This window comes from Andrographis paniculata, unplaced genomic scaffold (genome assembly GCF_009805555.1).
Source record: "Andrographis paniculata isolate CXL003 unplaced genomic scaffold, ASM980555v1 Contig18END, whole genome shotgun sequence".
Taxonomy (NCBI): Eukaryota; Viridiplantae; Streptophyta; class Magnoliopsida; order Lamiales; family Acanthaceae; genus Andrographis; species Andrographis paniculata.
The window spans coordinates 869,257-896,387 of NW_026137468.1; the positions used below are offsets into that span (position 1 = coordinate 869,257).

The 27,131-nt window shown below is 29.7% G+C and overlaps 6 protein-coding genes across 6 annotated transcripts; 4 read left to right on the forward strand and 2 right to left on the reverse strand.

Moving 5' to 3' along the window:
- Positions 1 to 1,333: 1,333 nt before the first annotated feature.
- Positions 1,334 to 2,202, forward strand: LOC127241189 (NDR1/HIN1-like protein 6). Its single transcript, XM_051260118.1, has one exon. It carries the CDS (start codon positions 1,408 to 1,410, stop codon positions 2,194 to 2,196), a length of 789 nt encoding a protein of 262 aa, XP_051116075.1. The 5' UTR covers positions 1,334 to 1,407; the 3' UTR covers positions 2,197 to 2,202.
- A 544-nt stretch (positions 2,203 to 2,746) lies between these two features.
- LOC127266225 (uncharacterized) lies at positions 2,747 to 4,875 on the forward strand. Its single transcript, XM_051296397.1, has 2 exons — positions 2,747 to 3,238; positions 4,171 to 4,875. The coding sequence occupies exons 1-2, from the start codon at positions 2,800 to 2,802 to the stop codon at positions 4,629 to 4,631; spliced, it is 900 nt and encodes a 299-aa protein (XP_051152354.1). The 5' UTR covers positions 2,747 to 2,799; the 3' UTR covers positions 4,632 to 4,875.
- A 1,144-nt stretch (positions 4,876 to 6,019) lies between these two features.
- LOC127239251 (transcription factor MYB26-like) lies at positions 6,020 to 7,413 on the reverse strand. The gene is made up of 3 exons (XM_051257329.1): positions 7,281 to 7,413; positions 7,050 to 7,179; positions 6,020 to 6,866 (listed from the first exon to the last, which is right to left on the reverse strand). The coding sequence occupies exons 1-3, from the start codon at positions 7,411 to 7,413 to the stop codon at positions 6,020 to 6,022; spliced, it is 1,110 nt and encodes a 369-aa protein (XP_051113286.1).
- A 7,347-nt stretch (positions 7,414 to 14,760) lies between these two features.
- Positions 14,761 to 16,877, reverse strand: LOC127240760 (protein IQ-DOMAIN 8-like). Its single transcript, XM_051259609.1, has 5 exons — positions 16,583 to 16,877; positions 16,184 to 16,435; positions 15,768 to 15,977; positions 15,574 to 15,687; positions 14,761 to 15,493 (listed from the first exon to the last, which is right to left on the reverse strand). The coding sequence occupies exons 1-5, from the start codon at positions 16,646 to 16,648 to the stop codon at positions 15,035 to 15,037; spliced, it is 1,101 nt and encodes a 366-aa protein (XP_051115566.1). The 5' UTR covers positions 16,649 to 16,877; the 3' UTR covers positions 14,761 to 15,034.
- Positions 16,878 to 17,092: 215 nt separating this feature from the next.
- Positions 17,093 to 18,898, forward strand: LOC127266236 (uncharacterized). The gene is made up of 2 exons (XM_051296416.1): positions 17,093 to 17,223; positions 18,552 to 18,898. The coding sequence occupies exons 1-2, from the start codon at positions 17,181 to 17,183 to the stop codon at positions 18,761 to 18,763; spliced, it is 255 nt and encodes an 84-aa protein (XP_051152373.1). The 5' UTR covers positions 17,093 to 17,180; the 3' UTR covers positions 18,764 to 18,898.
- A 4,224-nt stretch (positions 18,899 to 23,122) lies between these two features.
- Positions 23,123 to 26,136, forward strand: LOC127241218 (GDSL esterase/lipase At5g03980-like). Its single transcript, XM_051260152.1, has 5 exons — positions 23,123 to 23,368; positions 23,944 to 24,168; positions 24,567 to 24,727; positions 24,836 to 25,106; positions 25,781 to 26,136. Exons 2-5 carry the CDS (start codon positions 24,120 to 24,122, stop codon positions 26,029 to 26,031), a joined length of 732 nt encoding a protein of 243 aa, XP_051116109.1. The 5' UTR covers positions 23,123 to 23,368; positions 23,944 to 24,119; the 3' UTR covers positions 26,032 to 26,136.
- The last annotated feature ends 995 nt before the right edge of the window (positions 26,137 to 27,131 follow it).

A 27,131-nucleotide genomic window follows, 5' to 3' on the forward strand; every position in this document is an offset into this window, starting at 1 on the left:
TTTTCTATGTTTCTTTCGTATCATTTTATTCTAATTTAATGATTTTATTTGATGTCCTTCAAACATATTTATACTTGCTTTTTAATGTATACTATGTAAACATGATTTAACACATTTTGTAATTTGTACACCGTTTATTGTTGAACAATATTTATTTATTTATGTATTTTAATAAAATTGAACAATATAAAATTTATAACAATTTTATCACACGACCTAAACTTATATAATGAGTACTAGAAGAGCTTTCTTGGTATGAAAATTCAGGGGTAGATTTTCTTAAACAAATGATAGTATAAAGAAGTTTTGATCAATAAATTGAAATTATCTGAAATGTAATATATATCTATTTTATTCGTTCATAAAAGTGATAAATTTGTGCGTTTCATCTATAAAACAAAAGACAATTTTTAAAACCATTTTCTATACTTTCAATAATCAATTTGCTACACATAATTTGCCTAGTGTGACTTGTCTGTCGGTATTAGGTTTGGTCGGGGGTTTACCAGTGCGCAAAAAGAAAAAAAAAATAAAAAATTCAATCTGTGCGTTTCTATTTCTTGCCTTGTCGGGTCTGCCACACATTATTCACCTAGTGTGACTTATCTTGTTGATCTAATTTGCAGATTATTAGGTTCGACCGAAGGTTTACCCGAGCACATCCGAGTGGTAGCTGCGGTTTCTGTATTTTCGGATGCGGCTGCAGTTCCCGCATTATACAAAAAAAAACCAATAAAATACTTCAGAAGATAAATTTAAACTACTGACGCTTCCGGATTTACTTGCTACATATTATCGGCTTAATAAAATGTATAATAACTGAAAATTTTAAAATAATTAATAAAATATTAGTATTATTTTTAAAATTTATGCAAAAGTACATTCATTTGGGACTAATGGAATATTATTTTTAAAATAACATACTTTCCGTCGTTTAACTACAACTATTAATTTATCCATTTTGGTTCGTTTCATAACAATATATCACTTTTGTTTAAACTCTCCAAAAATCATTTTTGTTTAAATAATTTACCAAGGTTCCAAATTTGACTAACCTCAATTTATATATCAATACAATCATTTTACGTTTAATGTATGATTTATTTATTTATTTTTAATTTAATGAGTAATATTAGTAATCAATCTATTTATGATTCTAACCATCTCCCCGCCTACTTACTATATACATAATGCCCTATTCAAATTAGGTCAAGATTTCATCATATCTAATTTAAATATGAAAAGGAAATCCAACGGCTACGATCAAAAGATTTTGTGATTACCATAATGTAAATATGTAATTAATCAGGCTGATATAAATGGTAATTAATTATTAATTAGTAAAAAAGGGATCCCTTACGTATCTTATATTATGTCTTCTTTCCAAAGCCTTTTGCATCTCTACAAATGACCGCGCAAACAGTCACCAAACCTACCGGCGGCGGAGCCGCCGGCGAATCCACCGCCGTACCTGCAGCGACGAAAACAGGCTTAAATCCAGTATTTCCGGTGAACAATCAGAACTACATCACGCAACGTCCAGCCTACCTCCGCCTACAGCCTCCGCCGATGAAGATCCGCCGGCGGAGATGCTGCTGCCGGTGCTGCCTCTGGACAGCTATCGTCATCTCCTTCCTCATCCTTCTCGCCGCCTTCGCCGGCGCCGTGTTTTATGTCCTCTACCGCCCGGAGCGCCTTAACGTAACCGTCAATTCTCTTCGCCTCGCCGATTTCAACCTCACTGAAACGAGCATAACCGCTGCCTTCAATTTCTCAGTCACCGCGCGCAATCCGAACAACAGAATCGCATTCAATTTTGACGGAATCTCGCTGTACTTGCGCTCCGCCGACGTCGACGTCGGGGACGGATCCTTCCCTGGCTTCATCCTCGGCGAGAACAACGTCACGACTATGAGATCCGTGATTTCCAGATCTAACTCGCCGATTCCCGAAGGAACTGACGTCTCGGCGCTTAAATCTAGCTTGAAGATCAAGCAACTGCCGCTGAAGATTGTAATGGAAACCAAAATGCAGGCACAAATCGGAAAACTCGCGACGAAAAAGCTCAAAATCAGATTCACCTGCGATGGACGCTCCGTTCCCCTCCCCGTCGCAAAGGCGCCGCCGCCATCGACGGTTTCCGGCGTCCGCTGCAAGGCTAAACCGATAATCAATATTCTCGATTGGACCTTATGATTAGAATAAAAGTAGCATTAATATTATTTCATTTGTTCCTTATTTTATTTTCTTCTTCCGTAATTTTGTTCATTGTTAAAGGTTTGTTTGATTTATATTTGAATTTAAAAATTTTGTTTGAATTTTACTTCAAATAAATTTTATAAGTAAAAAATAATATTGAAAATCCTATCATTCAAATATAAATGTATTTGTTTTGTAAAATAATTTGAATAAATATTTTTTAATATAAAAAATAAAAAAATAAAAATAATTAATGTATTATACTCTGTTTCATAACTATATATCTATGGACAGAGAAAGTATTAATATTTTTGAAAAAATAAATATAAATTGATTATTATTTAGCATTATCTACATCCAAATATAATGTAATATTTATTTTTTTAATATAAATTTACTTATTATTCAATCGTATTATTCAAATAAAAAATAAATATAATTATTTTCTTTGTATTGCCATAACTAAAAAATCACTCAGAATGAGAAATGCGCTTTTATAGTTGTATGTACATATCTATCTATACATATCTAAAAAAGCGCGTTTTTGTCGTCGTTTCCGTACCAAAGTCTGGCGGTTTCTTTGACCGAAGCATAGCTACGATGGAAATAGCAGGTGCGGACGGAACCAAAGTGGAAATCAATCGGGGAGAAACACTGGAGCTCGGAAGAGGGCACGGCTTCAATTCTTCTGACAAGACCATCTCTCGGCGCCAAGTTTCGTTCTTCATCCCCAAAATTGATGGAAATCGAGAGGTCCGCGCTCAGTTTGAAGTTCTGGGTAGAAACCCTATCTACGTGAGCAGGAACAATGGAGTCGAGATACTCCGGAGGTTCGAAAGAGGTGAAATGGAGAGTGGAAATATGTTTTGCGTTTCGGCGAAGGATCCAGTTTGGTATACGTTGAGAGGAATTAGGGATTGCGGCGCAAGTGTTCGACGAAATGACTTGGAGCGTGAAGTGCCTGTGAATTTGGACAGCGGAGAGGTTGAAGATTTCCAGCTAGAGGATGTTGATATCTCCGATATTGATCCTGTAAAAGGTTAGTTCATCTGCTTCTTGCCTTGGATTATAATTTATATTTAGCTCATCGTCTAATTTTCTGCCGAATCTGTTGATTGAGTTTGTTAATCTTAGGAAATGAATTAGCTTGCTTTAGCCGTATCTTGATTATCCTTTGTTTGGCATTTCGATCATGGAGTTTGGCTGAAAGTTAGATCAGTGTTCAATCAATGAACAGTTAATAACTTTTTCATTTCTAATTTTTTTTGCATATAATTAACCTCCACATGATTATTTGGATAATTTCTCAGATTTGATCCACGATCCAACTTTCGAATTCATTAATTCCGTTAATTAAGAAGGAGCTTTTTCATAGGGGTGAATTTGATCCTATCCAAATTGAAATTTAAAATTTGATTCGGATTGGTTGTTTGGATTTTTGGATCGGTTTGAATTGATATAATAAAAATCCGAAGTAATTCGAAATCCGAAGTACATCACATATCTTATTATTATTATTATTATTATTAATATTATTATATATTTAATATGTTAATAAAATATGTTAAAGAAATAAAATTCTCAAAAAAATTTAAATATATTATGCAATTTCGGATTTTTGGGTTTGGTCCGAATTTTATAATTTGGGCAATTTGGTACGGTTTGGGTTGGTTTTTTTCAAGAAAATTTGGACTTTTGGATTGTCCAGATTCGACAAAATCTTATTTGAAAAAAAGAATGCTTACCCCTACTTTTTTTCAATATGTATGCACCCTTCATGATTTTTGTAAACATAACTCGAGCTAAACTAACACCAGCTACAAAATGATGCCCTTTCTCAATCAGGTCTTTTTAGATTCTTAATTTCGAGAATAGTTTGAATTTGGCCTCCTTTATCATGGAGTCTATTGTTTGGCTGTGGATAATCGATTAGGGTGAGTTTATGAACGGTTGGATTATTTGTTGTTGCAGAATTTGGATTCTTTGTGATAGGGCATGAGTTGGATTTGTACCCCAAGATATTGATTCGCGATGTGAAGAAATGGGATTGGTTTCTTGACGAAGGAAGAGGCAATGAGGATGACGATGAGAATGGAGGAAAGAAAGGTAGAAAGAAGAGGAAGAAAGGAGCAGAGGTCGATGATGAGGATTGGACCAGCGAATGCGACGAAGACAGTGTGTTAGTTAATAAACCTAAGATCCCGCAAAAGCCAAAGTATGCAATGAGGTCCAAGGATCGTGGTAAAGCGAGTAAAGCCTCCGATAAAGGAAAGAAAATTGGGGATGTGGATGATGAAGTTGATGATGAGGATGAAGATGATGAAACGTTGGGGGGCTTCATTGTGGATGATGAAAACTTGGACGATGATAAAGAGATCGGTGAAGAAGAAGACGAAGAAGAAGAAGAGTTTGTCGATGAAGATGATGAGTGAAGGTAGACAGCAAATTTTGATGGCTGGATTTCGATAAGGTATGTGTATTTGTTTAAGTGACGTGTTGTTATTGTAAAGTTCTTTCCCTGGTTCTGAATGGATTTGATTTACATCGATAGCAGATAGTGTAATTTTATACTACAAATCAAATATCGATTGCTGACTAACACTTGGAACAGCCTAAGTTACTGCTGTGGTCATATTTATATGTTCTTTTTTGTACCCAAAGCAATTTCATGCATCATTGATGTATTTATTTGTGTTGAATTATTTTTGATAAAAAGATACTACTTCCTCCGTCACGTCACAGAAGAGTTGTCTTGTTTTTCTATTTTCGACAGTCCCAAAACAATTGTCATGTTTTCTTATTTAGTAATCGTGGTTTTCACTTAATAACAAAATTATTCATACTTTTCCAAACTACCCATAATTATTACTCTAACCTAGTCATACTTCTTCTGGGACGGAGAGAGTAATATTTAGTTTTATTTTCGTTTTATTAACAATAGTATATATTAAATATAATATTTTACTATTAAATACTAATATAAATATATACTGTAATATACATTTTGTCTGATTGTAAACTTGAATATTGAAATTTTAAATCTAAATAACTCTCTCTATTCAATAATAGCATAAAATATAAAGGAAGTGAAAGTATAATTTTGCTAATGAAGGGAGTAATTAAATTTAAAATGTAAACTTAATATTTTATATAATATAAAAATAAAAAGTAAATATTTAATTTAATATTTTTAAAAGTAAAGTTTGTTTGTTTTTTTTTTTTTTTTTTAATTTTATGAATAATAAAACTTGGTCTAAAATCTTATAGACAGCAGTGAAACACATTTGCTAATTTTTACCTAACTATCCGTGGTAGTACTTTCCATTACAGTTGTTTTCATATTTTACCAAGGAGCTGCGCTCCCGGGAGCCTCCCAAGAATCAGTACCACGTTTGTACGTCAAAATGCAGAGAAAATACCTGTACAAAATAAATTCAAGCTGTCAACAACTGACTGCGAATTAAATTCGAGAAGATACACATACAGTCATGATGAAATCATTTTCCACAATTTTTTTAAATATTTTTCTATAATGTCTTTGAAAAATTCAAGCTCATTCACTCAAAAATAACCGTATAAATAATAAAATAAAAATAAAAATAAAAATAAAATAAAAATATCTATAATATTAATTACTCGTTCATTTATGAAGCAGACGCAATACAAAACTAGAAAGAGTCTGAGGTTTTTAATTATTTATTTAATTAATTAATTACATACCCATAAACCATAAACCATAAATTGTTTTTTTTTTATTATATATTTATTTATTTTATAAATATCATTTAACACATCATCACATATATATATACGTATAATGTCATGGACGAGGGCCCCACATCGCCGGAGGCAGGCAAGAGTCCGCCGGGAAACTGCTGTTGCACGGCGGCGGGGGTGGCGGCGGCGGAGAGGCGGAGGCGGAGGCGGCGGTGGAGGCCCAGGACGCCGGACTAGATGAAGCCATAAGAGATTCAATGTAGTCCATTGGATTAGGAGTAGCTGACGTCGCAATAATATCAACGGCTGAGATTCCTCCGACGAAATCCGTCCCCAAAATCCCTTCACCAGAAACTGAGTTCTGCATCAGAAACCCCATCGCCGCCGCCGGAGGATGATCAATCACCGCCAAGTCTGGATTTTCCGGCGCCGGATTATTAACCAGAAGATGAAGATTATTATAATTGTTACTATTATCCGCCGTCAGCAGCGAATTAGGGTTTTCAAATCCGAGCACGAAATTATTATCCATCTGGTGGGGCTGGTACGAGTAATTGGGATTTAAACACGACGATTGATCAGCGGAGAATTGATGAAATTGGGGAAGAAGAGGATCGATTTGGGGATGATTATGGTTGGGGAAGATTCCGGCGTGGTGGGAGGTGGTAATCAGGTAAGGAAGATTGGTACAGCAGTTGTCAGAGGAGGATCCGCCATTGTTGGACCTTGAAGCTCCTGAGATGAATCCATTCTCTGCAGCGACGACGTAATTATTACTATTATTACTAACATCAACACCATTACTACTAATATTATTATTGGTTAGATTATGTTGTTGTTGATGATGATGATGATGAGCAGAAACAAGCTTCTTCTTCACACTCGAATTCCAGAAATTCTTCACTTCATTGTCAGTTCTTCCTGGCAGATGCTTCGCAATCTGAGCCCACCTGCAAAATCAAAATTAAAATTAAAATGATTTTATTATTGAATTGAAGAGCAAATTCAGATTATTAATTCCACTCCATATTTCCATTCAATTCCTGCATGCACATATATATATATATATATGTATGATATGATATGAATTAGGGTTTGTGGATCCCTAATTAAATTAAATTAAATTAAATTACCTGTTTCCTAAAACCCTGTGAAGGTCGATGATCAAAGTGGCTTCATAGTGAGAAAAGCTGCCTCTTTTCAAATCAGGCCTCAGATAATTGATCCATCTCAGTCTGCAGCTCTTTCCACATCTTTGAAGCCCTAATTCATTAATTAATTAAACAATCAGAAATCATCTCTCTTTCTCTCTCTTCTCATTAACCTCTCTCTCTCTCTCTCTCTCACTCTATATATATATATACCAGCGAGGCGGGGGACAGTGCTCCAGGAGCCATGGCCATAGGAGGAGATGTAATTGATGAGTTTCTCGTCTTCTTCAGGAGACCAAAGGCCTCTCTTCACTTTCTGTTTGTTGCAGCAGGTGTGATGCCCCATTGATCCCAATCTCTGATCCGATCTCAATCGATGATGATGAATTGATGATCCAGTTATTATATATATATATATATGATATGATACTTATGTAAGCTGCTGCAGCATTAATTGTAATCTGCAACCAAAATGTAGTGTAGTGTACACACACAAAGATATATATATATATATATATATGAGAAACAAACAAGGAAGAGGGAGATCTGCAGATGATATATATATATGATCAATAGCACACTAGACTAGGGTAAATTAAATATTATAGAGAGAGAGTGAGATATGATTGTGTGAATTAAATGAAGGAAGATGTGAATATGTAAGAGAAGAGAATAGCAAAGAAGAGGGCCCCATCACCCCTCTCTCTCTCTCTCTATATATATATATATATTTTATACACAAGGGTTTGTTGTGTCTGTGTCTGTCTGTCAGTCTCTCTCTCTCTCTCTCTGTATATATATATGTATATGTATGTATTACCTTGTGTGTGAACGCCATGGAAATTCATGGTAGATTACTCCCATCCATGCCAGCAACTTCTGAGTCGAGTCTGTTATTCAGGTTTTGTTTTATTTACTTATCCAATGGTATATATTTTTATATGACAATCTAAATCTAAAGAAATACGTATAAATTTAAATGAAAAAAAGAGCTTATTTTATTAAAAGATGTTAATAAATAGAGTAAAACTAATAAAGATAAATATTGACATAACAATATATTTTCTCCATCCAATTTGGTAATTTCCTATTAATTGTTTCTTTTCCTTTTATATTTCTAACAATAATACAATTTAAAAAATCACTACTCATAGCAACGAAAAAATAAGGACAAAATGATGAATATAAATAAATCATTAAAAATTATACCATCTAAGAAATTGTATCTAAACAAAAATTAACATTTATTTTGGGAAGCAGGTTGTATATATAGTTTTTTTTTTATTATTATTTTTTAAATGTTTGTATGCAAATTAAATTAAAATAGAATATTTTTCTTTCTAAAATATACTACATAATATAATACAAATACAACCAATAACTAATAATAAAGAATAATAATTCATACAATACATAATACTATTAATTTCATATGCTTTCAACTAAGACAATATGTGCTGGGATAAGTAAAAAATATATTCTCCATCCTTTATCTATTTGTTTTTTGTACGGAATTTTAAAAATATTAGTATTATATTATGATGTTGTATGAATAAAATATAAAAAGACTAAAATAACTTATTAGTATCGTGTGATATAAAAAAATGGATAAATTAGTAAGTAATAGAGAAAATATTATACTTATTTATGTTCTATGTGTTGATTAGGCTAATCAGTAGTGTAGATTAACCAGCGTTCTAACTCATTCATGATAAATATATATTTTTTAATAATAATAATAAAAAAAAAAAAGTAATAGGTGGAATCAAATGTTAAAATATACACTTTATTTACATGAAAAAAAAAATTAAAATAAATAAAAATAAATGGTACAAAAGTATATTTGAAAACTGATGTAAAACACAATTAAGCATAGCCTTTTATAAGTATGTACGAAGAATTAATGTCCACTGATAGACATGTAATTATTGTACTAAGATGGACAAACTCGTGCAAGTAATTAAGGGTCAATAATAATAATAATAATAATAAATAAATAAATCCTCCAAAAAAATATATATAAAAAAAGGATATAGTAGTTCCTATTCTCATTATGCAAAAATAATCATTTAAAATTTATTATTAATTCTTCATTTTGATTATAGAGGGTACAAAAATTTAGGATTTTATTTTATATTTTTAAATCATGAATTAGCTAGACAAATTTTCATTATTATCGTTAAGTGAATTAAATGTATGTTTTAATGGTCCATTTCATACATCAATTGAAATTTGATGCATGTGATATTCAACCACATTTGGATATTGTAACCTATTTCACTATATATATATATATATATATATTTTTTTTTTCTTATTTTTAGGTTGAAGGTTTTTTTTTTAATTATTATATATATATTTAATGGAATATTCTTGAATATATATATATGTATATATATATCATGCATGTATCTTACAAAATTATTCCTTATTATTTTTAAACTAGTTTAAAATCCCTTTTCTTCTACATAATTTAACTAGGGTTGTTATTTTGTGTTTTGTGTTTTGTTTTTAACATTTTTTATTTTAATTTTTTGAAGTGAAATAGTTCTTTATATAACATTCTATATGATAAATGAGTTGTGTGTGTGACATTTTTAAAAGAAAAATAAAAGACTGAAAAAAAAAAATCAATATTCAACACAAAGTATAATTTATTTATTTATTTTTTATATTATCGATATAATTTTTTATATCTCAAATAAATAAACACCTGAAACTAAAATACTAAATAAACACACTCAAATGCAATATTGGAAATATTATTTTATTTCAATATCGTATTGATATGAATGGATGACTATCTTATGTACCTTAAGTAAGACATAGGAAGATCATAATCATTGTTTTTCGACTAGTTTATTTTATTACTATTATTATTATTATTATTTTTCCATGTACAAGTAGCTAAAACAGCTAAAGAAAACATGTAATTGACGAGTTCGGTATATGTAATCGATAAATTCGGTTTACAATAAATTCTACGGTTTTTGGAAGGATTCGATGAAACAGGACAAGTGCTATGTCAATTTTGTCTTTGTTCAATTTTATCCTTCGGTTGGTTTGTTCAGCGACTTTCATCATCTTTTTTGTCCTAAATAAATGATGAAAAAAAAATCTGTTTTCATTCTATTTTTATAGGAAAAAGAGCTCGTAGTTTGTTCCACCTTGATATTATCGACCATCTTGAGCATTGGTGTTAAAAAAATTATAAGAAAAACAAATTAACAATTATAGGATAAAAACTATTCGAATTAAAATGAATATATTTTGAACGAATAAATATATATGCGGCATGAAAATAAAATAACCGGGGCTAAATAAATGGTTAATTAATTTATTCTTCGTGAGGTATTTTTGTGCGATTTAAAGTTAAAAATTGTGTTTACTTTGTGGAATATCTAAAGAAAGAAAATATGCAAAGTGAAGTAATAAGTGTTAGAAATAAACTATCCCACACATATATAAATCTATTTCAAAGATCAATAAACATATTATCTAAATTTCAATTATATATTTTCATTCAAGAGAAATTTTCAATTTTTATAATGTAAGTAGGGTATATTACCAATTTAATCATTCAATATTGATGATAATGTTAAATGTTGTAATTTGGTTTTGGTTTGAAATTAATTTCAAATGAAGTATTAATTTAATTTTTATTATTTAAATAGTATTTTGATATAATATTTTGTAAGACAAAATAGTTAATTTTATTAAAAGTTAAGAATAGTGTTGATTATGATTTAAAATCACACAATCAATAATTTCTAGCAAAATCTTTTAAAATTAAATGATTAACTTGGAATTGAGGTCCGTAATGAATTTCCGTTTATAGTTTAGTATTGATAACGATTAACATAAATCAACATCACAAAATAATGACAATATAAACCTAATGATGTTTAATGATTAATACCGCGGCATTATGCCTTTGAATCCATATCGTTGCATGTTCGACTATGAATTATCGATCCCTAAATAATTATTGTCAATAACTTTTTAATTATCACAAAAAAAAGGAAAAAAAAATATCTTAGTTTTCATTTTTATAAATATGTGAAACTATTATATCGATATTTAATTTAATTATTTCAATATGTTGTTCATCATATATATGAAAAAAATAATTTTATTTAATTTCAACAATATTGCACTCATTCAATATTTTCTTAAACTATTGATTTTGCAATTTTGCGTACGCTTTTCGTGTAATGTCTTTGTTGGATTAATATGTGTTTCATAGTTTTATTTAGACAAAGAATGTAATAATGAATTGTTTATACTAAATAAGTGAAAGTAAGGTCGTAATTTGTTTTTGTCAAAAGTTATGTTCGAGAAGATTAAGTAGTCTTAATAGACTTAGCTTTTGCTTTGTGTTCGTGCAATGTTGTGTCATTACATATTGAGTAATTTTTATCATTTCGAGAAATTGTTGTCATTATGAAAGGCTATTTGTCTTCCTTTGTTTTTTTCTCTATTTTTGGTCGGGAGAACAAGAATGAATCATTAATGTTTTCTTAACGATTTTCGTTATTATTCTTAATGTTTAGAGATCGATTAAAGCCATGATTTTATTTTATTTTATTTTTCCATTGTTGTATTTCAAAAGGGTTACCGATGCTATATATTTATAAATGGCGTCGAATATGTTTATGAGTTTCAAAGCCAAAAAAAAAAAAAAAAGGAATTAACTAGATGTACTAGAAATATATTTGGTCATAAAAAAAATATCATATCAAAAATACATTTTCTATTCAATACATTATATTCATATATTATTTATGTTTTCATTTAAAACATCACATTCAATATATTTTCTATCATTACAAAAAAATAATATATTTGTTCCGTCCCTAAAGTTCACATAGCTAACGTGATTTCATTCCTAATTCCGTTTCTAATGTTATTAGTAACAGAAAAAATAGATTTAGAGACAAAAATATTTTGTTACATAAATGATTTTTTTCTTGCAGTGTATTGTAAAAAAATACACATTTGTATTTTTTTATAATAATTTTTTATTCAATTTTTTTAAAAAAAAATTCTTTCAAATAAATCATATCAAATACCTCAATTTTCTATATAGAATATCATATCTAATTAATATGTAATAACCATTTTACCTATAAAAAAACATCAAATTTTTAGTCAAACCCTAAATACAAGAGATTTCATCAACCTCATACATACACACAACATATGTGTGTGTACACACATAGATATATATATATATATATAGAGAGAGAGAGAGAGAGAGAGAGAGAGAGAGAGAGAGATGAACCTATATATACTGAATCATATTCTAGAAAAGTTAAAATTACATGCACAACTTTGAAAGTTTTAACACTATTACTCATAGTAACTTTCTCCTCAGCAATTTGAATACAAATATATAATATAAAATATTTATTTTTTATTTAAATTATCACATTCTAAGCTATTTTGTAGACAAAAACTTTATTCAATATTTATTTATATCACATTAAATATTTTAATTTTTTACTATTTTACTAAATTTCAAAATCCTTATCTGAATGGAGCCTTGAAAAATAATATTGAAAGTAAAATCTGTATATATATATATATTGAATGAGATATAAAAAATAAAAAATAAATAAATAAATAAAAAAACAAATTGACTACGTGAGTGATTTAAAAAATTGACAGGTTGGTAAAATCTTGGTAAAGCAATTCCACTTTTGGGTTCATAACTAAACAGAAAACCAGATTCTCATATATCTTATGGTTCTTTTAACCCCACATTTAATTTAATTTAATTAAAAACTACTATTACTATTTTCTATATATATATATATATATATGCTTGTCACAAAAGCCTCGACTTCACTTTATAATTATTATTATCATTATTATTATTATTATTATTTCAAATTTAAAAATGAAGAACAATAATATATGAAGCAAGGAATAAAATCAATATAATAGTAAATAAAATAAAATAAAATAAAAAGAATTGAAGAATCTTGATGAATATAATGCACATGAAATAATTAATGAGGTGAGGCTCCATTTCTGCATTTGGTGAGCCACAATGGGACATAACCTCTGGTTCAGTTTTGTTTTTTCCCATTCCATTATTTATACCCTAAAAAGATACATATAAAATTAAAGCCCTTGGGGGAATTTTGTCTTTTAGACCATACACACACACACACACACATATATATATATATATACAATTAATTAATTTCATTTTATTTAAATATATATTTATAAATACTTATATATATATAACATATCTTGTGTGGATGGATGATACCTTGACGAGAAAAAAATAAATAAAAATGCTATCAAAGGGCACAATAATTTGTATATAAAAAATATAGATTAAAAATTATTATTGTAATATCATCTTATCTTTTAACATATTTAAAAAACTACCTCTAAATAACTTTTCTAAAAGCAATCATAAATCAAAGGGTTTTTTTTTTTTTTTTTTTTTGTTACATTCAATGAAATTACTTTTACACATAAAGGGTATATGTTTTGAAATGCATTTATGTATTTTATTTTATATAAATATTTTTTGTTAAAAAAAAAAAGTATAGTAGCAAGTGTATCGTACTGCATACAAAATTTGAATAAATCTATATCAAAATTCAATATACATGCATCCTATGGTGTTCAATATAATAACAAATTATTGAAGTTATATTATCTAATCATTATTATATTTTTGTAATTACGTAATGATAATAATAAATAAATTAAAAATGTAATTGCAGAAATTAAGAACAAGGCACAACGTACACACACCATTATAGTTAGTACTTTAGGACATTAATAAAAATGTACTTAACTCACTAATAAAGAAATGGGTCACTCATCAATTTATTTAATTATTCACAGACAAACTGTCCTAAAATCCTTCATCACTTGTCATTTTCACATTCTTACTCATTATTTATTATTTATTTATTTATTTGTTAAGTACCATTATCTTAAACTTAAACATGCAATAATCATGTCTCTTACCACAAAGGTCCATGGACTTCCAAACCTCTAGGCACTACACACCATTCAATTCACATTGGGATTGGGAACCCACGTTATCAAGGAACTGTTGGCCCAATTTGACCTGGACCAAAGGTCCCGGGACCAACTTGTCACTTCCTCCATTTGAACGCAAAACCAAATCAAAAATCAAACTTAATTTTACGGTTTTAAGAAAAATATATAAAAATAAAAAATTTAATTATTTGAGTAAAGAAAAAGTATAAAAAATTTGTATCTCTTTTACTAAGAAAAAACAAAAATAAATTGAATGAAAAAAAAAGAAATAAAAATAAATTTAAATAACAGAGAGATAATAACAAAATTTTAATATATACTCTCATATATATATATTTATTTTTTATAGGTATAAATTCATTTGTATTAAGTAGCAATGTTTGTAATATTATGTAAAATATATAAATCTTTTTAATTAAATAAAAAAGTATTTTCACTTAAAAAAAATTAATGATTTTAAATGAGATCGAGAAAAATAGCAAAATAAATACATATAATTCAAAAGGAAAAAGTTCAAAGTTTTGTGTAAAACTAAAACTTACCCAACTAAAGCAATTTATTGCTTACAACAAATTCTCACATTATAAATAATAATAAAATAAAATAAACATTAACAAAATGTAAATCAAAATTTATAACTTTCGACATCCTTAAGGAATTGACAGCCAAACTGTATTCAAAATTCCAAATAGCTTAAACCTCTGGCAACAAAATTCGATCTTTTTGTCAGTTAAGATTACTTACTTAGGACTAAGAATCAATCATCTGTGACAAAAGTTTTCATAAGTTTCAGACAGTAACAGTTTATGCTAAACCTCTAAGTTTTACAATCTCTTGTATCTATCAGAACAGTTCTCGCAGCGTCGAAAACTCCGGCGACAACGGGCAGTCGGAGTTGTCGCAAAGTCGAGTTTTCAAACAACTTTTGCTAATCAGAAATCTTCGCCGCAATGCCTCGGACATATCAGCTCGATAGATTCTGCCTCGGCGCTCCTCCTCGCCTTCCCTTTCGACAGCGGGCTCGGTTTTCTGTGATATCGCAATCCCTCGACGGAATGTCGCTGTAAGAATTGGCTGTGCGAAGACGCGCTGCTGCCCGTCTGCTGTTGTCTCTGCTTCGCCTTGATCGACTTCGTCGGATTCATGTAGTTCGGTTTCGCGCCTTTCGATTCAAAAGTGTCGAACGAAACTGGCGCTGTCGACGAATTCGAAGTCGTGCTTCTTTCACATGTCGATTCGACGGAACAATCGCTCGAAAACGATTCGTCGCATTTCACCGAATTTAGTACCGTTTTCGGCGTCGTCTCCCATGGCTTCGTCGCCATCCATCGCTCCAGCCAGTCGTCGTCGTTCTTCTCCACCCTCTTCGGCGTCGCCGTCTTCCTCAATTGCTGGAGAAATTCACTTGAATTTCAATAATTTTTCATCAAATATCATATAAAAAATACTATTTAAATCAGAATTATATTACTTGTCTCGACAGGGCATACGCGCCGGCTCTCTCCCGTTTCACGGCGCCTTCGAACTTCATCTGCATCTTCGTCTTAACTTCCTCGACTGTCCCGGGGCTATCGCACCATCCACTCTGTAATAACATCGACGAAACAATCGTGTAATGTTTCTTATCTTAGTTTTGATCGAATTTAAGAATCGTAAAATCCAAACCTCGGCAAGTTTTAATGGCTCGACTCCTTTTTGATTCTCCGGCTGCTCTCCGGCGGCTTGTTGAGTACACTGAGCCCTGATTCGAGCCTGGACTCGGACCATTGCCTGCATACACCTCAGTGTAACCGCCGCCTGCTTTCGGACATGGCGGCCGCGGATTATTGCCTGAAGTCGGACAAGCGCTTTCAACGCCCTCAATGCCCGTCTCGCCTTCGACAATTCACACAAAAAGGTATAAACAGAAACTCTTCATTACAGGGGAACGATCCAAAACCTCAATCACTGTCAATTTCTTACCATCAATGGCTTGATTGAGCTAATTTATAAGAAACTTAAACAGATAAAAGTTGCAGTCCAGATTTAACAATTCTGCAGAATTGGGGAAACGACGAAGTCGAGGAAGAAAGGGGAATTACCAGAAAAGATCGAAAAACGGCCTGGATTCGGACAGCAGCCCACTCTCGCCGGACCGCCATGAAATCCTTGGGGGTAGCTTTGGACAAAGCAGCCATGGCGGCTGCCATTTCAGAGTCGAGAGCATAAGAAGCCTCAGATGCGTCTGTCTCCGTCGCATAGCCTATACTTTTTTGCCCTTTAGCTGATCTAGTCATCCCCCCAGATGAACTCCGCCATAGCCTCCATTTTCGTCCCTTACTTCTCCCATTCTCCTGCACCAGAAACCCTAATTAGAAAATTTGGAGTAAGTTGAAGATACAAATTAGGGTTTATATGCTCGAGCAAAAATTCCAGCAAATCAAAACCGCCAAATTGAATTTCACCATCACAGTGGCACAGAATCGAAGTTTTTAGCTTACGGATTCGTCATCGGAGGGCTTCTTGAGGCCGATCAGCGATTTAATCCACTTCCCGGGAGGACCCATCAAATCGGAAAACAGAAAACCCAGTGAATAAACAAACAATCAATTAATTTATTGGCCTTCTAACCAAGAAATGCTCTCTGCAAAACGCTGAAACTCTGCTGCTAAAAGACACAGTCGAAGAAACGAATACAAAACAGAAATCTGCTTGGGGAAAAGAGCTAGGGTTCTCGAACTTCGCCTGAACTTTTAATCTGTAGGTGGAGCGTAGCTGGAGTTTTGAAATTTGAAATTTTGAAAACGAAAAGCTCAACGGATAGTTGATCTGCGTCAGACAGCAACGGATTTTTACGTTGAAAGCACACGACGTCGTTTTGGTGAACTCAAAAGAATAGTAATAATAAAATTTTGGGCCTTTACTGTTTTGGGTGAAAGGCCCATTGGGTCTTTCGCTTTCTCTACATTATCTTTTTTACGGAAACCTACAGTGAGAACTAAAATCGCGAAACGTGTATTGTTTTAGTCCGTGTAAGGATAAGAACGTGGTTGGGCGGTTAATTGAAAGTAGGCTGAATGCATTGGGCAGAAGATTCCGATGGCCGATCGAGAACGAATGGGGAGTGCAGTTTCTAATTCCGGTGCGATTTTTCTTTTTCTTTTCTTTTCTTTTTTTGTTTTTGGACATTTAATAGTTTATTCCTGTGTTTTGAAATTGTTTTCGTGACTTGCTTATGCTTCAAGTGAGTGGTTTTAGTTGTTCTTCCATTAATTGTTTGCGGGATGATGAAAATTATATATATGCTTGTCAAAGGTTTCTTGTTGTTTGGATAAAGTATTGGATTGCGTCTTTGATTTGTGAATTTCAATAATCTTTACAGAGAGAGGGCAAACTAATGGATTATTATGCTTTGTTTAGAAATGTTTTGGAATTGATGTATTGGATTGATTTGGAGATAGTACAATTTTGAGTGAAAATTTGGTGTTGGAGGTTATTGATGCAGTGAAATAGGGGATAAATCTTTTCTAATAGTATTAAAACAAAGTTGAAAACACAAAGTAAACTATGAAAATAAAATGAAGTTGTTGTTTTTGAGAAAATAAAAGTTGAGAACACAAGAAAACAATGAATAGCTAGCTGTCAACTACTGATTAACAGTAGATATCAAGTAGAAGAAATTGAATTAAATGGATTTGTTAATTTTGCGAAAGATCTTGTGAGAAAGTTGTGCTTTGGAATACTTGGAGAAATAAGCATGAAGTTTTCACTTAGGATGTTTGGAAACATTTGGTTTTTTGTTCGAAACTCTGATGGCTGTTGGGAATCCTAATGTTAAAGAGTTATTATCACTGGGCTTAGAGGTTTAGGGTTCGATTGTTGGTGTTCTATTGTATGAATAGCATATCATATAGATGTTATTTCCTCTCTTTCGTAAATCCATTTATTATCGATCATACATGGCAATGGTATTATTAAAAGTTTCGAATTTGGATGTTTGTGTACACGGGTTGTGAATCTCATATATGTTCTATCTTGTGTTCCCTTCATTCATTCATTTTCAATAGTATTAAATAAATTTTCCGGGATTTGGATAGAACGCCTAATAGTTTAGGAAACTATTCCATGGCTTAGTATTGAACATTTTGTTGTGGCCCTTGGGATTATCGAGCATTGAACTTAGGTGATATTTCCTTTCTTTCCCATATCCATTTATTATCAATGGTGTTGGATAATAAATCACGCCTAAGAGGTCCAATTTTCTTGACAGCGGAACTATGAAATCCTAGGAGATGTTATAATACAGATTTTAACACGTGGTTATCTCATGGATGTAATTTCTTGTGTTTTCTTTATATATTTACTTTCGATAGTAGTAGTAAATAAATGTACTGACTAATGATCCTATTATGTACATGGGCTTTGCTCGATTGTACTAATTCATCGTAATTACTCGGTCTATTCCCATAGGCAAAGATGGTGATCGAGCAAAGGAGAATCACCATGTTGTGAGTCACAGTCGTAAAACTTCCTCGCCTCGTCATTACAAGGAAACGCACGGTACAAGCAATGACATTGATGAGAAAACGCCGGTCAATGAAGTTAAAGGCCCGAGCATCCTTCAGCGCGCCAAGGAAGAGATCGAAGCTCTAGCCGAAACTATTGTGCACCCAAAGAAATAGTTTAAAGGATTATGACTTCATTTTTACCTGTTGTATGTAGTGTTTAAAACATAGTCGAAATATTATATTTTTTTTCTTTTGTATTTTCAACCATATTTTTGCACAATTCATTTTACTATTATTGCTTTTAGAACATTATTATCAAACAAACATATACTACTTCGCTACAAATATATCAAAATATTTTTATAAATAATATACCTCTACAATTTAACATATACTAATATTCAATATATTTGAAAACAAACATAAATTAGATGTGTAAATTTATATAGTAATTTGAGGTATTTATAATATGTAAGTATTTTTTTGTCTTTGTATATTAAATTGTAATGCTATTTCTATAAATAAGTATAAGTTTGAAAATTATTTAATGTATAGTATGATCAAACTTATTAATATATATAATTAAAATTAAATCAGAAAATATTAATAGTAAAATTTTGCATTTATTGGTTGCACGTGATACTAGGTTAGATGTATAAATTTAAATAGTAATTAGAATTATTTGTAATATGTAAATATATTTTGTCTTTGTATCTTAATGTTAAACTATTTCTATAAATAAGCATAAGTTCGAAAATATTTTTAGGGTGTGTTTGTTTGAAGGATTTTGGTGGATTTTCACTATTCATCCAATTTTTTCCCCCCAAAAATATCAAATCAATCACCTATTTTTCATTTTTTATATTATACTAAAAAATAATTTTACATTCAAAACATCACATCAAACCCTATTTATATCATATCATACAACTATTCAAATTCAAAATTTTTACTATTCAAATCCCAACTCAAAATCCAAACCCCCAAACAAACACAAATGAACAGTATGATCAAACTTATTAAAAATTAAATGAGAAAATATAAATAGTCAAAATTTGCATTTATTGGTTGCAGGTGATAGTAGGTTAGATGTGTAAATTTAAATAGTAATTTTACTTATTTATAATATATAAATATTTTTTGTTTTGTATCTTAATTTAATGCAATGCTATTTCTGTAAATACGTTTGAAAATATTTCTAATGTATAATATGATCAAACTTATTAGTAATATATATAGTGTATTTTTAAAAATTAAATGAGAAAATATAGAATTTGTTCACTTTTAGTGTTTTTCAATTCAATGATTCTCCAAAAATATTGTTAAGAAATATAAGATATATATATTAATCACTATATATATATTATTTATTCATAAAAATTTAATAATTTAATACAAAATATTATATTAATAATACAATATCTCATATCTAACACCAAAATACGCAACAAAAGGTGAACAATTAATACTTTTCAAGTAAATTAAAGGAGTATAAGATCCTCACTCCTCATAAAATTATGTCGATTTTTTTTTTCTTTTACCCCATTCAATTGTCACTTTATATAAAATAATAATAATAATAATAATAATAATAATAATAATAAATTTATAATAATTAAATCTTAACTAATTAAAATTAATCTATTTAGTATGTATTTGATTCTATGAGTGTGTAAAATATATTCTCCATTATATATTATGTGAACGTATTATATTGTATTTTTTATAATATTAATTTTGAAATGTATTGAAATATTTTTGTTGGGTGAACACATTAAAAAAATTTACTTGTAATTATTTTAATAATTTATTTTTAATTAGAGATAAATATATATATATATCGAATTGTCAAAATAACACGCATACTATCGAAAAAATATCAAAATTTCGGTATATTAAAAAGTTAAGTCTTATATTATATTGTACAAAACTTTTTTGATACAATATCATTTTATAGTCATTGACCAACCGTTTATGCATGATCTCAAACAAAATGATATACTCTTTCCGTGTCATTTAAGATGATGTCTTTTTTTTTTTTTTTATGACGTGGGAACCCGCAATCGCTACCCCGAAAGTGCGCACTGGATAAACCCCGGCCGAACCTAATACCCTGCAAACCAGACCCCACGGAAAAGACACACTAATATAAATTAATTATTTAATTATTGTGTAATAGAAGTATATTATACTATTGATTAAAAAAATTTAAAATAAATGTTTAAATATTTATAAAATTATATCTCATTAACATATATACAACAATATAATATCATTTTACATAAAAAATAAAATTTTATATGATACAAATAAATAAAAATTATATATATAAAAAAAGTCATCATTTATGAAATAGACGGAAAAAAAAATGTATGAAGCAAATATTCATATGTTCAATTGATAATTCTTTTTTTATTTATATACTAATCCTCACATTTTTAGGAATATTATTATTTTTTTTTTCTTTTCTTACAACACAATACATCTAAACTATTCAAATTAAAAATTACTAAACACGACTGTGTAGTTTTGGAAATATTTTGAAATCATAAATTTAAAAATTTGAGTATCTAATCTAATAATATTTTGTAAGAAAATAAATATTTATTAAGATGATTTAAATATATAATATATATTATATATCAATAATATCAAAAGCACTGAAGTCTTCAATTTCCAGAGCCTTAAGATATATATATTTTATACAGATGTGTGTATTCAATTGGTGCGGTTCAAATCGTACTAAACTTTAAATTTTGATTGATTTACAATTTATAAGAATTGAAATCAAATTGAACCAAAGCTTTTCAAAATCAAGTAAGCCGAACTAAATTAGTTCGGTTCGACAGTTTAAAACTAAAGAAATCCAACTTTTGTTTATTAATATAATTTACATATTGGGTCAAATACAAATACTCAAATTTATAATATTTATAAATACTTAATTTTTTAGTTAATTTTTAAAAGTTCGATCTTTTCGATTAATCGAAAATAAACATTAAAAATCTTAACCGAACTGAAATCAAAATTTATAAATTTACTTTTGGATTGAACCAATCAAATAATCGAATCGTCTCAACCAAAATTTTTTTTTTTTTCTTTATTTTTCAGTTTAGATCGAACAATGCTCACCATAATACTTCATCTCCTCAACTAATATATTATTTTTATTATTTTTGTTCATCATATTTAAAAGTATCTAGTTTCAATTTAGTAAAATTAATTATATCTAAATACTAAAAGACCTCCAAATTTACAAAAAAAAAAAAATCATTTTATTTTTATTTTAAAAAAATAAAAATTATATTAAATGGAACTGATGAAATATATGTTATATATGCATGTGTATATATATATATATATATATTTGGTGCCGAAGATTCTAACCTATAACAAAGGTAATATTCGAGTATATCTAAACAGATATTTAGGCTCCGTTACAAGGGTGTGATTGTTTTGTAAAATAATTTAAAGATATATATATATATATTTTTGTGAGATTTAAATATTTTTGTAAATAATATAAAAATAATGAATATGTATAATATATTAATTTTTTAAATATGTATATAAATACTTCATACATCCCTTGCAAAGGGTCACGTCTATTTTTTGCATGTAGATTTTTTAATATTAGTATTATATTGAATTATAGTTAAAAATGACAAAAATAATTCTATTAGTATTGTATAATATAAAAATAATAATATTTGTATAATATATTGTAAATTGAGATGAAATTTATTATGTTAGATATGTAGCACAATTATTAAATTTGAAAAGAGTAATTTTATCTCATGACTGACGATAATAAAAAATGACTATCTTTTTATCGGACGGAGGGAGTATTTGAAATAATATTTTTTGGAAAAGTTATTCTTTGTAAATAATATAAAAATATTTATATAAACACAATTTTATTTTATTGCTCCCTCCGTCGTCGTCGTTGTCGTCATCGTAATCTATTCTCACTTCCCTTTTTTGGTTATCATCTAAATTTATTCTCGTTTCTCTTTTTAGTAACAAAATACTATTTTTTTATTTTTTCTTTACAAAAAAAAAATCTACTTTGATAAAATTGCAAAAAATATCATATATGTTTGCAAAAGTTGTTATTTTGTCATTTGGCCGAGCATGACGTTCACACCACGCGCGGTCACGTGCAATTACAAGCAGTTACAAGCCGCTAAAGGATAAAAATAGCGACTTTTACAAAAATGTGGAATATATTTTGCCAATAAGATAAATACAAAGACAAAAGTGATAATATGGTATACACATATGGATATTTTTTTGCAATTTTTCCTTTTTACTTTTATTTATTTTTCTTAAAACTCATGCCCGGTCAAATAAGCACACAATTGGATGAGGTTGGGAGTATTATCTTTTGTAATGTATCCATGCAATAATCCCAAATAATTCTCCCAACACCTTTATAAATAGGTACATATCTATTATCTACCACCACAACAGCCTCATCAAAATCATAATTTTACTTCAACATGAACAATAATAATAATAATAATACTAACTTTGAAGCTCTCTTCTTCTCCTTCTTCTTATTCTTTTCTTCGATTTCCATTGTTTCATCGAAGAACCCTATCTGCCCTTTCGATTATGCTTTCCATTTCGGCGACGGCGTAACCGACGTCGGGAATTCGGTTCTTGTTCTTCCTCCCAAGAACAAGATTCCGCCTCAATTTTCACCTTATGGTGTCACGTATCCGGGAAAACCTAACGGCCGTTGGTCCGATGGCCTAATCGACTTCGACTTCTCTGGTTGGAATACTTTCATTATAAAACATTTACGATTTTTTATATTAAAAAAAATATTATTTACTTTCATAATATTTAAAACGTTTGGTTATGACATTTACTTTTATGTTAAAACAATCAACACTTATATTAACAAAATGTACGTTGCGACAATTGAGATAATATTTGTTATTTTTTGTAGCTCCTTATAATTTTATGTTTTTTCTCTTTCACCATACACAAAACTCTAAGTTACAAAATTTATATATCAGTCATTTGGTGGTAGTTACAGTACGGTGTTGATAGCACAATACGATATATTTAACAGCAAATACTGCAATTAATCTCATCACACAAAGTCTACTAATACAATCCATATAAAATAGAATTGACAATACATATTAATATTTTTATACAATATGTGTTATCTGTTTTATTTTTATATATTATTTATAATATTTTTATAATATTTATAATGTTGATAAGTCGCCAATTTATTTTAACACTCTAACCGAAGTGTAGTCGTTAAAATAATTGACACTTTTAGTAACAAAATGTATTTCGCGACAATTTAGATAATATTTGTTCAATTTTTGTAGCTCCTTATCTGGGCTTCCCACACCCGATACCATACTTGACGCTAAACCCGGACAACCACACGAGCGATGGCGAATCCGTGATTTTCTCCACCGCTAGAAGCACGGTGCTCGACCGCGCCTACTTGGCGTCGAAAGGAATCGAAATCCCAAGCTATGCTGTTTCATCTAGTGAACAAATGGAATGGTTCAATCAATACCTTTTAGCTCAATGCTCAAGAAAACAAGGTTCATTTATTTAGAGTCTTTTACTCGTGATTTTATATTTGTTATCCTCGACAACTTTCGTTTAAAATATTTTATTCAAAACTTATTTTTTTATAGAAAAGATATTACCTTCGTTAAGTTCTAAGGATCTCATTTAAAGGACATTTGTAAAAAAAATTATACAAATATAAGAATGTTTCTAATGTTAAGTACAATGATACAAAAAGTAAATGTGATCCTTAGAGGCGGACAGAAAGAGTATTATATTCAATATTTATTTATATGAGGACAAGTACATATTTTGGTTCTGACATTACCTTAAATGGCATATCACTTAAAAGTTTAAATTTAAAGATACATGCATAATTTATTTATATATTATAGAGTTAACAAAAAATGAGATGGTTTCTTTCGTGTAGATCCATCTCGTTGTAGCACTGATATCATTCGGAATTCTCTTTTTATGACCGGCGGCATCGAGGCCAACGACATTGGCTATGCGCTAATTCAGGGAAAATCTATCGACGAAGTATATGATCTCGTTGCGACACTAATAACGGAAGAAATCAACATGGCAAGGGTAATGATTAGTAAATAGGAATTTGATAGAAAAATATCGTATCATATGGTCTTTAATTAGCAACTACTCATGAGTACTTGTTTGTCATTATTAATTCGCTCGACCTAGGAGCTCATCCACATGGGTGCGACAAAAATGTTGGTAGTCGGGAGCTCCCCCATCGGGTGTTTTCCCTACATGCTCACCGCACGAGCCACCGAGGATCCAGCGGCTTATGATGGTCTAGGTTGTCTGAAAGATGTCAACGAGGTCATATCAGTGAAAAACAAACTTTTGAAGCAATTTGTCGAAGGTTTGAAAACGGAATTCCCACATGTCGGAGTAGATTTCTCTGAATTTGGCAACGGCGTGCTGTGGTATCTTAACAAAATAAGCCAAGGTTTGTATCTATCTATGTATTTGTATACAATTATACATCTAAAGCTAATTCCATAAGCTGCGGTTTTCTTTAGGTTTGGATTGAGAAAATTTTATTTGAATTTTATATTTATATAAAGAAAATTATAAAAAAAAATCTCATATATATATATATATATCCAATTATCACTTTTATCATATATTTATCTCGCTGGCATAATATATCATACATATTTGTAAAAGTCGTTATTCTTTTGTAAATATAAGATATATTTTGTCAGCGAGATAAATACAAGGGAAAAGTGATAATAGGGTATAGCTATGAGATATTTTTTGCAATTTTCTTTATTTGAACAATACTCCCTCCGTCATCCAAATATATGTTCATTCAACCAGACACATATTTTAATAAAAATGAGTAGTAATTGTTACTTTTTTCTTTTATAATAAAAAAGTGCAAAAATATAATGATTTTTTATTTTTTTAAAAAAAACTATAGTATTTTTTTATGACAACCCAAAAAAAAAGTAAACATATATTTGAATGACGGATGAAGTATTTTATAAGAGAATATATAAAGTTTAAATAGTAAAGTTCTAAAAAAAAAAATCTCCAAACGAACACACTCTATATAGAGTAGATTGATGCAATTCATCCATATATTGTTTGATTTATATATTTTTTGGACGTCGACAGGTCCTCATAAGAACACGATGCTGAAGTCGTGCTGCGGGATTGGAGGGAAGTATAACTATGATGCGAAAAGGTTTTGTGGGAGCAAAGGAGTCCCGGTTTGCTCGAATCCTAACGACTATGTGTTTTGGGATGGATTGCATATTGCTCACAATGCCGCCTACCGTATTGTCGAGCACATTCTCTCCACCGCCGTCCCCACAGTAATCAATTGCACACAACCTCCACCGCCTCCGGCCACGGCTACTATTTGATCCAAATAAAATATTCTGTTGTTTTCGATCTTGGGGATGATAATCATCGTGATCAATCTAAACTATTAGTTTGTCGTTTTTGTTTCAATTTGAGCCGTGAATAAACACTCTCTTGAACTTTAATAAAGTTTTTTATTATTTGAACTTCAACTTATATTAGAAAAATGTACTTTTTAGTATTATTTTTATTAAAAATCTACATCTCCAACCTCAATTTAAATCGAGAAGAAAAAAAAACACACACACACCCAAAGTTTTTGGTGTGTATTCTCCACTATGTTTCTAAAAAAAGAAATAAGACTATATTCATAGATATTTTTGAAATTTTCTACAATATTCATTAACAAGAATCACTTTTTTGAAAAACAAGAATCACTTTTTCGAAAAGTTATAGGGCAGAAGTATTTTTATGTTAGATAAGGGATGGCAAGGGTTGAATTGATAATAAAAAATAATATTTTGTATTGAATTGTTGATTTTTTATGAATGTATAATATGTATATATTATATATATTATGTTAATATGTATATATATTTTTTTTTAATAGGAATTATTCCACCTAAAAAAACTAGGGAACATATCCATAATATTATCAAAGATATATATATATATATATTCCCTTTTATAAAACATAACAACAAACATTTAAATTTGTAAAATTTTCAAACTTCAAAACTCTATTTTATTAATAATAATGACTGAAGATTAGCAATCGTGGTGAGTTATCTCATTTGTCAATTAATGTAGTAAAATAGAAAAATATATCTTCATAACTTTATATAAAAATTATAAATATTTTATTAATTGTGAAAGCTTTAACTGATAAAATATAGTGTCAAAGGAGAGTGTTATCCTAAAATTATTTTGGAATTAAAGTAATTAATATTTGAAATTTATTTTGGGCTTAGGAGTAAGCCATCGAGATGAATACGCAAGCCCAAACTAAGAAAAGTTTCTGGCCCAAGTTGAAGCCCGGCCCAAACCATATTTGGTTGGATAAATATGATATTAATTAAACATTATCATTTAAATTTAGATATATATATTTATTAGCATATAAAAAAATAAAATAAAATATTATGTTCATGCAATCGAACAT

What these genes read in the sequence shown, in the direction of transcription:
- LOC127241189 (XM_051260118.1), top strand. Translation starts at nt 1,408, where the DNA reads ATGACCGCGCAAACAGTCACCAAACCTACCGGCGGCGGAGCCGCCGGC.
- LOC127241218 (XM_051260152.1), top strand. Translation starts at nt 24,120, where the DNA reads ATGGAATGGTTCAATCAATACCTTTTAGCTCAATGCTCAAGAAAACAA. An exon ending in TCAATGCTCAAGAAAACAAG is followed by an intron (nt 24,169 to 24,566) that starts GTTCATTTATTT and finishes TCTTTCGTGTAG; the next exon opens with ATCCATCTCGTTGTAGCACT. An exon ending in AAGAAATCAACATGGCAAGG is followed by an intron (nt 24,728 to 24,835) that starts GTAATGATTAGT and finishes CGCTCGACCTAG; the next exon opens with GAGCTCATCCACATGGGTGC.
- LOC127240760 (XM_051259609.1), bottom strand. Translation starts at nt 16,648, where the DNA reads ATGGGTCCTCCCGGGAAGTGGATTAAATCGCTGATCGGCCTCAAGAAG. An exon ending in CCGTTTTTCGATCTTTTCTG is followed by an intron (nt 15,978 to 16,183) that starts GTAATTCCCCTT and finishes GAATTGTCGAAG; the next exon opens with GCGAGACGGGCATTGAGGGC. An exon ending in AGCCATTAAAACTTGCCGAG is followed by an intron (nt 15,688 to 15,767) that starts GTTTGGATTTTA and finishes ATGTTATTACAG; the next exon opens with AGTGGATGGTGCGATAGCCC.
- LOC127266225 (XM_051296397.1), top strand. Translation starts at nt 2,800, where the DNA reads ATGGAAATAGCAGGTGCGGACGGAACCAAAGTGGAAATCAATCGGGGA. An exon ending in CGATATTGATCCTGTAAAAG is followed by an intron (nt 3,239 to 4,170) that starts GTTAGTTCATCT and finishes TTGTTGTTGCAG; the next exon opens with AATTTGGATTCTTTGTGATA.
- LOC127266236 (XM_051296416.1), top strand. Translation starts at nt 17,181, where the DNA reads ATGGCCGATCGAGAACGAATGGGGAGTGCAGTTTCTAATTCCG. An exon ending in GAGTGCAGTTTCTAATTCCG is followed by an intron (nt 17,224 to 18,551) that starts GTGCGATTTTTC and finishes CTATTCCCATAG; the next exon opens with GCAAAGATGGTGATCGAGCA.
- LOC127239251 (XM_051257329.1), bottom strand. Translation starts at nt 7,413, where the DNA reads ATGGGGCATCACACCTGCTGCAACAAACAGAAAGTGAAGAGAGGCCTT. An exon ending in CACTGTCCCCCGCCTCGCTG is followed by an intron (nt 7,180 to 7,280) that starts GTATATATATAT and finishes TTAATGAATTAG; the next exon opens with GGCTTCAAAGATGTGGAAAG. An exon ending in CACAGGGTTTTAGGAAACAG is followed by an intron (nt 6,867 to 7,049) that starts GTAATTTAATTT and finishes TTGATTTTGCAG; the next exon opens with GTGGGCTCAGATTGCGAAGC.